Source organism: Suncus etruscus, chromosome 7 (assembly GCF_024139225.1).
Source record: "Suncus etruscus isolate mSunEtr1 chromosome 7, mSunEtr1.pri.cur, whole genome shotgun sequence".
Classification (NCBI taxonomy): domain Eukaryota; kingdom Metazoa; phylum Chordata; class Mammalia; order Eulipotyphla; family Soricidae; genus Suncus; species Suncus etruscus.
Genome location: NC_064854.1, coordinates 96401838 through 96416240, shown reverse-complemented (window position 1 = coordinate 96416240; position 14403 = coordinate 96401838). Strand labels below are relative to the sequence as shown.

Genomic DNA, 14403 nt, shown 5'->3' with positions numbered 1-14403 from the left:
ACTTCAGCCTAGGAGAAGCAGCAGCACCATTGAGAATCTTTGGCTCCATTTTCACCCAGCTCCACAATCAGGGGAAGTCCGGATACTCACTTCTTCAGCTCCTGAATCCCTGTAGTATCTCAGACTCTGATCAGCAAGGACAAACCAGTGCTTCTTCCACTAAAATAGAAGAGAAGACAGACTCAAGTACCATGCAGCACACTTCCTGCTCCAAGGTGATCCAAAGCCCAAGTCCTGGGCACCAAACAGCATAGGTGAAGCGAGGGCAGGCAACCCCTCCCGCAGTGGCAGACACACACATAACACAGGACACTGCTCGGCTGCAGGTAGCCGTGTGAGCATGCCCACAGGGCGCTGGCTAAGCTGCGGCTCCCCAGTGACAAGGTGGCACGCAGGCTGTGGGCTCTCAGTAACCCAGGGCGTGTGCTGGGTGAACAGTGCTCTGCAGTCTTTAATCTCAACTCAAGACTGCAGGCAGGCCTGGGACCTCAGAGCCACAAGGCTGTGATTTCAGAGGCTCCATCCTAAGGAGGCAGCTTGAGAGCTACAGCCACCGGCTGGCTAACCAGGGGTGTGCCCACCTGCAGCCAGCAGGAGCCAACCAACCAGCCAGATTCCCCCGTCTTCACTGTGAGTGGTAAGGAGGGAGACTCGAATCTTCAGGCAAGGCCATGGGGATTGATATGGAGGAGAGAGAAAAAGAGGAAGTTTTGGCACAGTTGCTCAGGAAACAGAAAGGGAGAACTGGTAGATGGGGTTTAGGGGCCATTCAGTAAGGACATAGCAGACTTTGCACCAGCTACGAGGTCTGGGTTGGGCCAGCAGATCCAGCTGCAAATAGTACACCTGCTCAAGCCTACAGCACATGTCTAGTTGTCTAGTTCCTTCCAGACACTGTGACTGAGCTCTGGTCTCTGAGAGAATTGCAAATTGGAGGTGCCGTCTACTTGGCTACCTTGGAGATAAACACAAGCCAACCACTTAACCAGAGGTCTCCCTGTCTTTGGAAGTATGGATCCTCTAGAAACTTTCAGAAGAGAGGCTGGTGTGGATCTAATGCTTTAGAATGTCCCTGCAGCCCAAACCAGGTCCCTGCTAGCACAGGCACTGGGTGACTTTCACACTGGGGGGAAAGCAGATCTGAGGGCACAATACTATGGGCCCACCTCTCACTGGCACTGAAGCACATATCTCTGAGGACATGGGGTCTCAGTCACAGTCCTGTCCATAAGACAAAGGTCATACTGGAGGGGTGGGGTAGGATGAGGCTGATGAGGTTTCATGCCTGATCCTGGGCCACTCGGGCCATAGCAACTCTATACACTCACCTGGCCATCTTCGTACTGCTTGGTCAGCCAGCCTTTCTTGAAATTCAGCAGGTCGGGCTGAGAGGGAAGGAAAAATGCAAACAGTTCAGATGAAATTACCAGGGTGCTCCAGTCATGGACCAAGTATGACTTCTGGGGCAGCCTTTCTGTCTAGACGAGGTGGGTATCAGAAAAAGGAGACCACCAAGGCTGAGTGGTCTTTGTGACCCAACACTGCTGCCCACAGTCCCCACTGGCACACTTTGCAGCAGGAGACAATAGTTCAGTGGGCTGGCAGGCAGGGAAGATATGGCCTCACTGCTCTCAGAGCAACAGCTGGGTGCTCAGCTGAGAGAGAAGCCCTTCCTCCATCCACTGCACCTGCTGGGAAGATAGAGAAGAGTATCCGAAACAGACTCCTGAAAACAGCATGGGAAGGTCTGCAGTGATCACTGAAAGAAGGATCTCAAGTTCTCCCTAAAGTTACAAAAGACATAAGAGCAGAGCCCACATGTGGCACTGAGTGAGATAGTACTTCAGTCCTGCCTCGGCATGAAGGCCATGACCTATCAGGACGAATTCCAGTCTCCTTTTCCCCTTGAGCTGCACAACCAGGACAACAAAGAGAGACGCAGAGGCCCAGGCCACCAGCAAGACCATGAGGTCCTCTGGCACCCATGCCACTCACAGGGCCAACAGGACTTTCAGACCACATGTGCTTTTTGTACGAGCATCTGTCAAGCAGAGGTCTCCAGGACATGGATCACCTTTCCCTCACCCCATGCATTCTTTGCTAGTTACGGCATCTTGATAAAAAACAGGCTTGATATCTTTTGTACTTGAAGGCCTGCACAGGAGTTAGAATGGATGTAAAGTGTCAGGACATCAATGGGGAAGATGGAGCCCCTTCTTGGGCTCCTCAGGAGGACTCGGCCACCGTACTTTCTGGTCCACTATGCTTGGCTCTGAGGGTCCCACCTACATGCCTCCCATTCCTCTGTCAACACCCTACAGCTTATATGTCTAAACTGAAGGCCTGCTCTCCCTGTAGAGAGATCAAGGCTCCCAGCAAGTGCTAACCACTGCCTTCACAGGACAGAAGTCAACACCCAACATACGTGCAAAGGGCATCCTAATGCTCCCCTTGAGTTCTGCTACCCTGGCCAGAAGGCTTCTACAGGGACTTCAGAGCACAGGAGGCTCATGGGGCTCACGAAAGGGAATGAAACATAGCATATCTGCTCCCCTCATCAACACGAGGGCTAGAGTAGAGGGGACAACCAGCACAGATGCACGGACAGAAGGCAGACAATGACCCCAAATGACCGGCATCAGCAGCACCTCCAAAGCTGGTGTGCAGGTGCTGGAGCTCACCGTCAGGGAGGACTCCGTGGACCTCCTGTCCAGTGACTTGGCTCTTCGGTGTGGAGACAGGGGGGAAGCCGAGGTGTCCGGAAGCGGAGCTGTGGGGGTTTCACTGGTGAGGTCCTGTGGCAGAGAGCATCCGCCGGTCAGTATGAGCCAGTCAAGCGGCGGAGCTGCAGGAGCCTTGGTCCCAGCTCTTTCTAGCTCCCATGGCAAGTATGCATGAGGATGGTGAAAGAACTTACACCCCAGGCTCCTGGTCTAATATCTTCTACTTCCCTCTGGGGGCCAAGATGCCTTGGTATCAGAACAGCCTACTCCTTCAGAAGCAGTCACATTCATTCCCCTGGGCTCTGCATGTCTCTAACTTCCTGGGGTGACAGAAAGATGAGCCCTGGGCCTGTAGCAGAGAGTAGTAGTGCCAAGCAGAGGACATGGTAGAGGACTTCCTGAGCTCAAAGAGAAGTTGGAAAGGAAGCAGATTAGACAGAGCAAGGCCATCAGAGACAAGAGGCTGCAGGAAGGAGGATTTTGTCAGTAGAATCTACCTTGTAGATTTGGGGAAAGAAATGAAGGTTGAGCTGCCAATTGTCAGAAAGAGAAAAGGCAATGTCTAGTCTGCAGCCGGTAGACCTCAGAGAGGAAGAAAGCAGCTCTAGTTAAGATAAAAGAGCTAACACCTTTAGGAACAGACCTCAGCAGAGATGAAGAAGTTCCCTCCAAAAGGGAGATGCAGAAGACAAGATTCCGAAGAAGGGTACTAGCTGGACAAGCAGAAACACAAGCAAACAGGAGACAATCAGTGAGTCCTGAAAGCCAGCAGTAAGTCCCAGGTAAGTGCATGGATTGATGGGGGCTAGAAATTGGGACCAGGTACTGACCCTCCCGACCTTCCCCCAGCAGGCCCCAATCCAGATGCTCACCCGCTTTCTGGGGAAGGCCCTCTTCTCGCTGCGGCCCTGACGAGTATCTCCTGAAGGTAGGGGCCCAGCAGATGCATTTGTCTCCATGTGCTCTGCTTTTTCTATGTCCAAGGCCTCAAACTTTTCAATGACCTGCGACCTCCTGGAAGAGAGAACAGGAGGCCGCTGAGAGGGAGAAAAGGTCTCCCCAAAGCCCCAAGGTGGGCTTGTCTCAAAGTGACTCCTTTAGCCAAAACTCTGGTACCAGGCATGTCTTTTTCTTCCCCTTTACAGAGGCTGTGCAGTTCTGCACCCAGCGTGCCTGGTCATGTGATCCACACCCTTTCCCCCATTTCCATCCCTGACTCCAGAGGGAAGAGATGTGAATGGGCAACTGGACAGCAGCTCAGGGCAAGGGCTGTCTTCAACACCAAGCTGTACTCTCCTTGCCCTCTACCAGGGTCTAACCTGGCGAGACACCAAATAATCAAATAGCTTATCACCCAGCATCTTCTCCTAGCTATAGGCATGATCAGAAGGCAACCACCACCTCCAGAACGGCACCATCCCACCGCATTCCTCAGCAGATCATGATGCAGTTCCCCACCCCAGGGTGTCCCAATTTAGCAAGGAAAGAAAAAACAAAACAAAACCAACCAAAAACAAAGCCCATGAATTAACATGGTATCTGCCAACAATCAAAGGAATCAAAAACCAAATTAAAACAAAAACTAAGCGAGTTGATTTCATGGGAAAGGGCCGGCGGCATCGTCAGGCCATCTATGGCTGGAGACGGAGCTGAGATGGGAGCGAAGCAGGTGGAGGAAGGGCGAATAACGTCACACAGCGACACAGCAGGAGAAGGTGGAGAGGGGCAAGACCTGAAAGAAAATAAGGCTGGAAAATGAATAAACAGAAAAGGACTGCTTTTCAAAATCAAATCACGGTAAATTAAAATTACCCAAAGAATCAAAGAAAACAAAACCCTGAATGAGTCCTGAGAAGGGGGAAAATGTATTCCTGAGGGACCTGGGGATGGGGCTGGAGGGCACCAGGAAGCCAGGCAAGGAGAAGACTTGACAGGAGGGCAGCCTTCTGATGACTAGACCAGAGGCCAGTCCTCCCAGCCACACCCAGGCCAAATGGTGGCTTTCTGGGCACATGGCAGAAAGGGCTTTGGAGCACAGATCTAAAATCTGTATAGAAAACAGGCTCAAATTCTGTGATCCCACAGAGATTGTTTTTGTTGGCTGGCTTATGGGATTGTTTTTCTCAGTAAAAAATCATCTCTTAGGGTTTTTCACCAAGGCAAACAAGATACCAAGGGCTAAGTCTCAAGAGCACCAGGCTCTCTGTTCCTCCCTGTGCCTCCACAAGAGCACAGACGTGTAGTGCCTGCCCTTAAGCTTCTGCAGACTCTTCTCCAGAGCAATGCTTGCTCCTTCCGGTGCCACCCTGCCAAAATCAGCACTGCAGGTAGGAGAGGGCATGCGCTATGAGTGTAGGAAGCAGCAGGAATTCCTGAGAACCCCAGAAGGGGAGCTCTTGCAAGCGCTCAGCCTGGTTAGGTTGGGAGGCGTCCACCTTGTCCAGTTTGCTGGTTAAGATTCCAGGCCTACTCACAGGTCTCAGTGCTACCTCTGTAAGAGGCCATATAAGAGGCCCACCAGCTGACCCTGGAGCCTAGAAAACCCCAGAAGGTCTTAAGGAACAGGTTTGACCCAATCACATGCCAACCACATGCTGCAGGACTGCTGGGAGCATGACAGACAGGAGTTGGGGGAGGAAAGGTGCTTGCTGGAGGCTGCAGCCATGACAGCCTCTATAAAGTGGGGAGACTTTGACTGCATTCCTTGGTGTACTGCAAACATCACAGCCAAGCACTGCTGCTCAACCCCTTTTCTGGATTCCAGCCAGGTTGAGGAGTGGGGAATAGACCCAAGTGTCTGTCACCAACTACTCAGCAAGAGCCATAGCCTCACATTCTGCTGCAACTGACCACCCAAGAACCATTTTAAAGGTTCTGGTGCAGGTCTGAGGAGCAGGATGAATCCAGCCCACAACAACTGCCTACCAACCACAGACACCTCTTCCAGCAGCTCACAGCCTGGCCAATGGGTAAGCTGGTCTCAGCTGTGGCCAATATCTTGCCAAGGTGAAGCTCTGGTCAATCCAAGAGGGACAAGAATCCTGTCAAGCACAGGGCAGCTAGTTGGTGCCAGTGTTAAGGCCTCAGAAACATGACAGCAGCCAGCTAGAGGTTATCAGGGTGAGTATGAAAGTGGCAGTGTGAGGATGCAGAGTTGGCAGCCCCACCTGGGCATCTGGTGCCCACACCAAGCAAAAGCCCATTCCCATGGCAGCACAGAACATGCAGAAAGACTCAGAAAGTTTCAGAGATGCTGTTACCTTAGGCTTCCAGATGATAACACATTCAAAGCTAAGCAGGTTAGGCTGAATGTTAATTCTTTGGTCTGCCACTAAGCCAGGGCTGGGCACCTGCTCAGGAACCTGCCCTGTCAGTGTAAGACTCCCCTCAACCCTAACCTGCTGGTCTCTCCAGATTCCTTTACTTAGATTTATTAAAATGCTTCAAGTGACATTGGTCCAGTCGTAGGTGAGGATATGAAAGTGAGGATTCCTAGGTAAGGGCTTGGCTAATGTGTGCTAAGGTCTGACCTACAACTCTGAGCTGTTCCCATGGAGTAACCCTGCTTCTGTACCTGTGTCTGCATCTACAGCCTGAAAATGGTAACTCAGGGCTTTCACCGGGTTACCGGCACTTGGTGGGTGCCTCCCAGGCAGATGATGCTTGGCATCAATTTATTTTCTCTTCCCTCAGAACTGGGAACAATCTGTTGGTTTCCTTTTCTTTACCAGACCAAGAGCTTCAGGAATCTTTTCTTCACTCTGGAGCTTGATCCACATAGATTCCGGAATCAAGAGGGAAGGGAAAGATATTGTGCTGGCTCTTTGGGGGTTGCCACTGCCACCTTGGTCAGGCCCAAATGTGTCCCAGTTCAGAGCTCTACTCACACACTGACCCAAGTTAGGAGACTGTGTAAATACTTTGCCTTTTTGTTTTAGGGCCATACTTGGTGATGTGCCCGTACAGAATGGGTTGGCTGCATCCAAGTACCACTGTACTATGGTTCTAGCAACAAGAAGAAACACTTATAAAATTGCCTTGGAGAGGTTTAGGGGACTCTAGGAGTTGACTCTATGTATCTGGGTGAGAACATCAATTGTCCAACAAGGTGGAAAGTTCCAGGGGAAGCTATTATGGGAAGGTTTGCTAGTCATCTCAGAGACTAGAAAAGAGGCAGGAACAAAAAGATATGACCACACAAGATTCTCCAGTCAGTAGATAATCCCCGGGAATCTCAGGGTTAGGAGATATTTGGTGAGCAAGAAGGCTCAGAAATGCCTCATTACAGCTACCAAGGGTTGAATGCTGAAAGGGAGTCCAGGGTCAAGGAGGAGCAATTTGCCACGTGCTCATAAAAAAGGGGGTGAGTGGGGTGGGGAGAGAAGAACAACTCTACACCCCGAGAAGGGTCAGGGAACACTTGTATGTGTATGCGTACTACTACCCACATGGGAGATGAGCTTTGAGGGCTTGTATGCGTAAGACTACATGATGCTGCATGCAGTGCACAGAAGAGAATGAGTGTGAGACCCACATGTGAGAATCTGGACATGAGGGAATATGCAGAGGTATGTGTGTGTGTATAGGGGGAGGTTGTGGAAGGGGAGAGTGTGCTATGTTTGTGCGAGTGTTCCACCCTCTAACTCCCCTCCTTACCTCCGCTCATTGCCAAACAGACGGGCCACCTCTTCCCTGCCAGGGCTCCGTGCCCGAGTCCTACGCTCCAGCCGCCTTCTCTCCACCTGGAAGGCTTCTCGGTGGCTGATCCTGACGGCCTTAGGGACGTCGGCCAGGGTGGCATACTGCCTGCTGGCTTTAAAGGCAAGGGCGTGCCCCAGTCTCTCTGCTCCCCGCCCCCTAGTGCTGCTGTAGTCCATGTGGGCAGAGGGCCGGCTGGCAGTGTCCAGGGAGCCAAGAGAGATGCTGCAGACCATTCGGCTGGGGGTTCGAGGACCTGGGGAAGGAATGGGATGACCAAGCTCCTGGGAGGGTGATCCGGGGCCACTATACCTGTTGTTAGGGGTGCTTGGGCTAGGAGGGGAGAGCGGTGGGGGCAGCTGATGCTCCTCAGCCTTCAAGTCCTGTTTGGTCTTCTCCAGGGAGAAGTAACCGCTCTCCACCCGGACTTTGCGGCCACAGTCCATGCGGTCGCTGTTCATGGTGCTCTCCTCTGGAAAAGAGAACAGAGGCAGAAGACCTTAAGAGACCCCACCTCTGGTTCTCTGAGAACTGACTAAAAAGCCCATATGTATCACAAAAGAGTCACTTCCCTGACATCTGCCCCACCCACTGTATCTCATCATCTTTACCTTAACCTGGCTGCATCTAGGCCACCCCCTGTGTATCTGGTCTGGGGCTCTGCTGGGGAGAGCACCCCCGGGAGTAAACATTAGTTTACTAACTAATAAGAGGAAAGTGGTGGGCCCGGAGAGATAGCACAGCGGCGTTTGCCTTGCAAGCAGCCGATCCAGGACCAAAGGTGGTTGGTTCGAATCCCGGTGTCCCATATGGTCCCCCGTGCCTGCCAGGAACTATTTCTGAGCAGACAGCCAGGAGTAACCCCTGAGCACCGCTGGGTGTGGCCCAAAAACCAAAAAAAAAAAAAAAAAAAAAAAAAAAAAGAGGAAAGTGGCCCAATAGCTATTTGGTGCTTGCAGGCATGTCTGGGAAGGGAAGAGGCAGCAGAGCTGGGAAGTGACTGAATCTCATAGGAGGCCCAATGTGCACCAGTCAGGAGGACACAGGACTCTGACCACAGAACCAGCTGCTTCTAAGTGCCTACTTAACCCTAACAAAATGGATAAAATATATATGGCAAAGCAAGTAGCCTTGTATCTTGCAGAGCACTCCAGAGCCTGGAAGTGGAAGGCAAAGGCTGTCATACTGCTTTGCTTCAGGAAACTCCAAAGTGTCAACCATGCCCTCCCTAGGATCTTCTTTCCCGACTTCAGCCAGGGACTGGGCAGGAGGGGGCTGTCACTGAGTGGCCACTGCTAAGCAGCAGCAGTGGACAGGGACCAGAAGGCTCCTAACAAACACCCAGCTCTGGAGCATTCCTGACTCCCATAATACTCCCTTGTACTCTAGAGATGTCGCTCTCCTTTAAAGTTCGGACTGGAAGGAGCCAAGCCAAGGTCTAAGCTCCAGAATCCCAACTGGACCCACGTCACGTCCCAGACAACAGACAAACAGGAAGTGGGACCACTACTCACCATCTTTACTTTCCAGCCCAGGTTCACTCAGGCCACTAGCAGCAGGAGGCTGGCTCTGGCCGGGACTTTGTGTGGGACTCAGGCTGGTCCCATCTGGATGGTCTTTGGCCCGCATTTCTTCCTGCCAGAGTGTGGACTTTGTGGTGGGAACCTTCTCAGCACTGGGGATGCTGCTGGTGCTGCTGGTGCTGCTGCTGGTGACAGCCATCTTGGCTGGTCCTGGCTCCTGGGGAAAAGAGGAACATTTGGGAGGCTCCAGAGCACAAGGAAAAGCCGGGCCTGGGGCCTGGCTGTGGGAAAAACTGAGGCCAATTCCACAGTGTCAGGTGACTGGAATCTGTGTGTGAAATCCAAAATGGATTTCTGACTATCCTGTTCAGATCAATAGGCCCCTCCTGCTCCTGCTCATATCTAGCACCCCAGCCAGCACTCCTAGAGTGTCTGCTCCAACTGGCTTCTGGTCAGGTGTGGCAAATGTGCAAAGTATTAGGGTTTACGCTCAGAGTGCTGTAAATGAGACCTGTGCATTCTCCCTGAACATAAAATTAGAGAGCCCAGGTTAGCCCATAAGTTAAAGGGAAGACCACAGCTGTCCAGCTAGTCACTCCTGGATTTCCAGGCCTCTGAGACATGACTAAGGGGCAGATCAGGTAAAATATTCAGATCCTTAGGCACATGTTCACACAGCAGCTATGCTGGGGGCCAGTTGTGGCTTTGTCTCCTCTCTCTATTTGTTTTTAGGAAGCTAACCTAAGATATGTAGCACATTATGTAAAGGAATCTGGTAACTTTTTTTTTTGTCCCTATAAATCTGCACGTCCACCCTCCTGACAATGCACATAGCCAGCTGGGGCCCTGTAGCCCCGAGAGGAACAGTGTCATGATCTTCTCTTCCAGGTTGGAGCTGCTGCCACAGCCAGGGAGTCCACTGCTGGGGCAGGCAAAAAAATCAGTGCTGCACACCTAGATCAGAAAGGGCATAGCTGGACTCATGGAATCCCCAAGTGGCCTCTAGAACAAACCTTCCTGAGATGTCAGTCCTGGGTGCCTGCAAGCAGGACAGTTGGGCACCCTCACCAGTGAGGAACATCTTATAGTTCTCTTTCCCAAAAAACATGGGGGTAATGTTTTAGAAACATCCACCTCCCCCCCAATACTAGTGGGTAAGCCTCATTTATAGAAACTACCATGTGGTTAATAAAGGTTACAGATGATTTAGATTGTAGATACACATGTATGTGACTGCACACATGCAAACATGGGGTTATTCATTAATATAAATACTAGGGGCCGGAACACTAGCACAGTGGTAGGGTGTTTGCCTTGCATGCGGCAGATCCAGGATGGACCTGGTTCGATCCCTGGCGTCCCATATGGTCCCCCTAGCCAGGAGCGATTTCTGAGCACATGGCCCAAATGATCCCTGAGCCCTCCCCCCACCAAATATCCCAAAATATAAATATTTCTAATCCATCCAGTCCTCTCCAAACTGTTTTGTTGGGGAGCTGCTGGGCTACGATGGGGTATAGATCCACTTGAAGCACATAATCAGTAAGGCTTACATGGGGCTGCAAATATTTAGTGGAGCTAAAACTGTTTTCCACTACAGGTACTCCAGGAAACTAAAGAAGGACCTTTGGGGTGTTTTAGTCAAGCATCCCAGAAGTCTCTGGGAAAAATAACCAAGTGCTAGATGTCAGCATATGAGATGATGAACATTCCACCAGGCTAAAGTTCAGCATCAGGGGATCGAGTAAACCCAGGATGGCTCTTTTATAGACACAAGACATATCTGACCATCCTCTCAGCAGCACCCCCAGAAGATCCAATTCCCAAACTAGGGGTTTTCTCAATTACTTTGACTCACTGTGGAAGAAGCAAATGCTTCAGTAGACAGGGGTGGTTTGTGACAAGCCAACAGAACTTGGGCTCTGACTACTTGTCCTTCCAGTTAGGATGCTGCCCCTACTCCATGTTTTTAAGCAAAAGTCATTCTAATTCTTTCTGTAGTACCTCCTCCCCCAAACTCAGGGCTCCAGAGCAAAGGCCAGGCCTTGCTCTGTGATCAGGGTGGAGCTGGACTCTGCTAGCAGACTGGAAGAGGATTGACGTGAAGTCTGTCCTTGGTAGGTTGCTTCCTCTGTGGAGGCTAGAAGTTAAAAGTGAGGATGGCAGAGGTCACTGGAAAAGGCTCAGGAGGCCACTTGAAGGAGCACATGGTTGTGGGGAAGCAGCTTTGCTGCTGGGTCTCCAAAGCAATGCTATAGAGTGTCTGCATGACACAGGCAGACTTCTTCATCCAATGTTTGAGGTGATCCCAGCTTTACAGGGGTGGCTGAGATTCCCCAAGAGGCAGAAGAAACTCTAGGCATGAGATGAAAGGGACTGAATGCTTTGAGAACTTTGAAATTTCTCAGCACCAAGCAGTGACTGACCTCCCAGTTCTCCACTTCCAAGAGATGCATACTAGAGCAGGAAGACCCTTCAAGGACAGTCAATGCCTGCAGGGAGACCTTTCTCCATGGTGCCGGTTTTCTCCTCCTCATGGGGGTGGGGAACAAGGCCTGCTTTCTGGGTCATGGGCAATGGCAGAGGAGAAGCTACTACATCCCAGACACAGGAGGAAGGGGTGAAGGTGCTCACGTTTGTTCCTGTGTGGCTGGGATAATTTGTGCTCAAGTCAAGGCTCTTGACATGATGATAAAGTATGAGCTACTCACTGGTCACTGAGTAAGGGTTTTCTTTTTCCTGGAGTGGGGGGTAGGTGGGAGAGGAAGCAGGCAACCATGCTTGGCTCTGTGCACAGGAGCTATTCCTGGCAGTGCTTGAAGGACCATAAGCAGTGCCAGAAACTGCTACATGCAAGGCATGTGGTCTTATTTCCTATATTCTCTCTTGGCCTATGAGTATTCAAAGCAAAGAGGAAAAAGGAAACAGAATGGAAGAAAGGTCTGAGCTAAGGATCTCTGTAGCTCCTGCTTGCTAAATATGTTCTTTCCCCCATGGGTTTTCCCCAGAAAGCCTCTGTCTTCTGCCCTAGCAGAAGCTCAGGGCTATGACCAGGAGTGAGGTATAGTAAATAGGCATCCAGGGAGAAACTAAGAAAGATGCCTAAGAAAAGGCATATATATGTATAGTGGATGGGGCCTGGCCAAGGCACTGGGGTCTTCAAACTATGGCCCGCAGGCCACATATTGTATTTATTCCCATTTTGTTTCTTCACTTCTAAATAAGATATATGCAGTGTGCACAGAAATTTGTTCATAGTTTTTGTTTTTTTGTTTTTGGGCCACACCCGGCGGTACTCAGGGGTTACTCCTGGCTGTCTGCTCAGAAATTGCTCCTGGCAGGCACGGGGGACCATATGGGACACCGGGATTTGAACCAACCACCTTTGGTCCTGGATCGGCTGCTTCCAAGGCAAACGCCGCTGTGCTATCTCTCCGGGCCCATAATTTTTGTTTTTACTATAATCTGACCCTCCAACAGTCTGAAGGAAGTGAACTGGCCCCCGGTTTAAAAAGTTTGAGGACCCCTGTGACTAGAGCAAGGGAGATACTCCTCCTGAGTGCTGCTGGGAAGACAAGAGGAGCAGCTATCCAATCTTCTATGTGGCCCCTGCTGTGGCCCGAGGAAGAACAGGGCAGAGCTGAAGCTGACATGAATCTTACCATTTCCTGGCCCTCTGTTGGATCATAAAGACCCAATCCTTCTATTCTGTCCCTATCGGGCCCTGAGATTTTAGACATCAGAAGCCTGCAGTTTCAACGGGGGGACTTCAGCAACAAGTTGCAGAGGGGAAGCCTGCCTCTGTGCTCCCCTGGGGTCACCCTGTAAGACTGATACAGCTGACCTGGGGATCCTTAGTTTTTTCAAGTCCACATGTTCCAGAAACCAGCAGACTCAGACAAGATGTTCCAGGGACTGAGGGTAAAATGCTGCCAGAGCCAGTGCTCAGGAGGCTGAACCTAGTCTTTCGGAACAGTGGGTGATCTCATCATGTAGTCAAATAGATCCTGCTGCCAAACGAGAAGGTGAAGTTTGGCTGTGACCAGTGATATTTGGGGGTGGGAATATCCCAGAAGAAAGGAGAGCCATGGGGCAGGGACGAGACCAAATTCCCTCTGTCTGGGCTGAATGTGTCTTCTGCACACAGTTTCCTTATTTGGCGTTGGGAGCTCGGCTCCTGCACTGTTTGCAAGCATCACTATGGAAACCCTAAACACTGTTATTCTGTCTGGGATTTTTCTTCTCTCAAATCAGGCAGCTTTGAGGGCATGGGGGTGTGTGTGGAAAGCTGCATGTGTATCTGCTATGTTGCTGCAGGAAGCTATAGTTGGTCACCATGAACGGCTTAAATGGCATTTTTGGCCATCTTTTGATAGGGCTTCCAGGGGAAGCTGGCCAGGGACTCCTTAGAGAGGGCTGGATCAGGGCCACCAATGACCACTGATGGAGAGCAGCTCTGTTTTGGGTCATTCCCAGAATATTCAAGGGTTATTTGTGGCTCTGCATTCAGGAATGACTCCTAGTAGACTCAGGGACCATATGGTATACTGCGGATTGAACTCTGGTCAGCCACATTCAAGGAAGCAACTTACCCACTGTACTACTGCTCTCTCCTCAGAGCAGATCTCTGATCAAGGGCAATCTCATGTGTACCAATCAAGTTCCACCCAGGGGACATGACCTGAGCTCTGTTGCTTACCTGTGGCGTGGGAGGCTCCACTTTCCGCTTCTTCTTCTGATTCTGCTTATTGGTCCTAGGATAGACCACGAGCATTTCCAGCCACCTGGTGGGACAGGAGAAAGTACTGTCATACTCCTGACTTCAGGGACAAGGACCCGTCCTGACGCACCAGATTTTCTGTGTTCCACCAGTGAAGCTGGCTTGGAGGTCAGGCCTGAGCCCCGAGCAGGGCAAGGCCCACCCTAGATGAGTGCCAGCTCTTGGTGGAGGAAAGGCACTAGTGAGACCAGCAAAGGCCAGACTCTGCGAGATAGTTCAGGTTGACTTGGTGGGCCTTGAGTCAGCCTTAGTGAGGTTGGTGCTGCTTTGTTTCTGTAAATGACCCTATTTTCTGTGCTTGATCTCAGCCCGAAAACTGCCTTCATGGATTTGATTAGCTCAGATGGGCTGCAACTGATAGCCTCTGAGCCCCTTCAGAGCAGTCAACTAGAAACAGTGCTCCCAAGGTTCCCCCATGGCAATATGAATGTCCCCGAGGTGTGAACTGTCCATTCACCTACAGAGTTGCACAGGGACAGAAGGTCCATTGAGCCAGAAGCTGAGGGCCTCAGGGCTTGGAGTTATCATTGGCTCTTCTGTGGCCTCAGCCAGCTCAGCCCTTCTGGGTTTCGGCATCCTCTGTGCACTGCTGTTTCTACTATATAGGTTAGCGGTGCACAGAGGAAGCAACTGCAAACCAGGAGAGGGGCAGAGTAGTGGGGAACAAAGGATGTTTTAA

General features: G+C 51.1%; 1 protein-coding gene across 8 annotated transcripts in view; it reads right to left on the bottom strand.

Annotated features, from left to right (window-relative positions):
• The window catches only part of MPRIP (myosin phosphatase Rho interacting protein), a 151316-nt gene that overhangs the window by 34177 nt on the left and 102736 nt on the right, over positions 1-14403 (bottom strand). For 3 of the 8 annotated variants that reach the window (XM_049776742.1, XM_049776741.1, XM_049776740.1), the window contains exons 5-11: positions 13644-13728; positions 8936-9161; positions 7380-7893; positions 3596-3737; positions 2682-2795; positions 1329-1385; positions 91-159 (exon numbers count right to left, since the gene is read on the bottom strand). In XM_049776742.1, coding sequence (XP_049632699.1) covers positions 91-159; positions 1329-1385; positions 2682-2795; positions 3596-3737; positions 7380-7893; positions 8936-9161; positions 13644-13728 — 1207 coding nt within the window. Of the gene's footprint in view, positions 1-90; positions 160-1328; positions 1386-2681; positions 2796-3595; positions 3738-7379; positions 7894-8935; positions 9162-13643; positions 13729-14403 lie in introns of those variants that run through there. The other 5 variants (XM_049776744.1, XM_049776747.1, XM_049776746.1 and 2 more) reach the window with 3 other exon arrangements.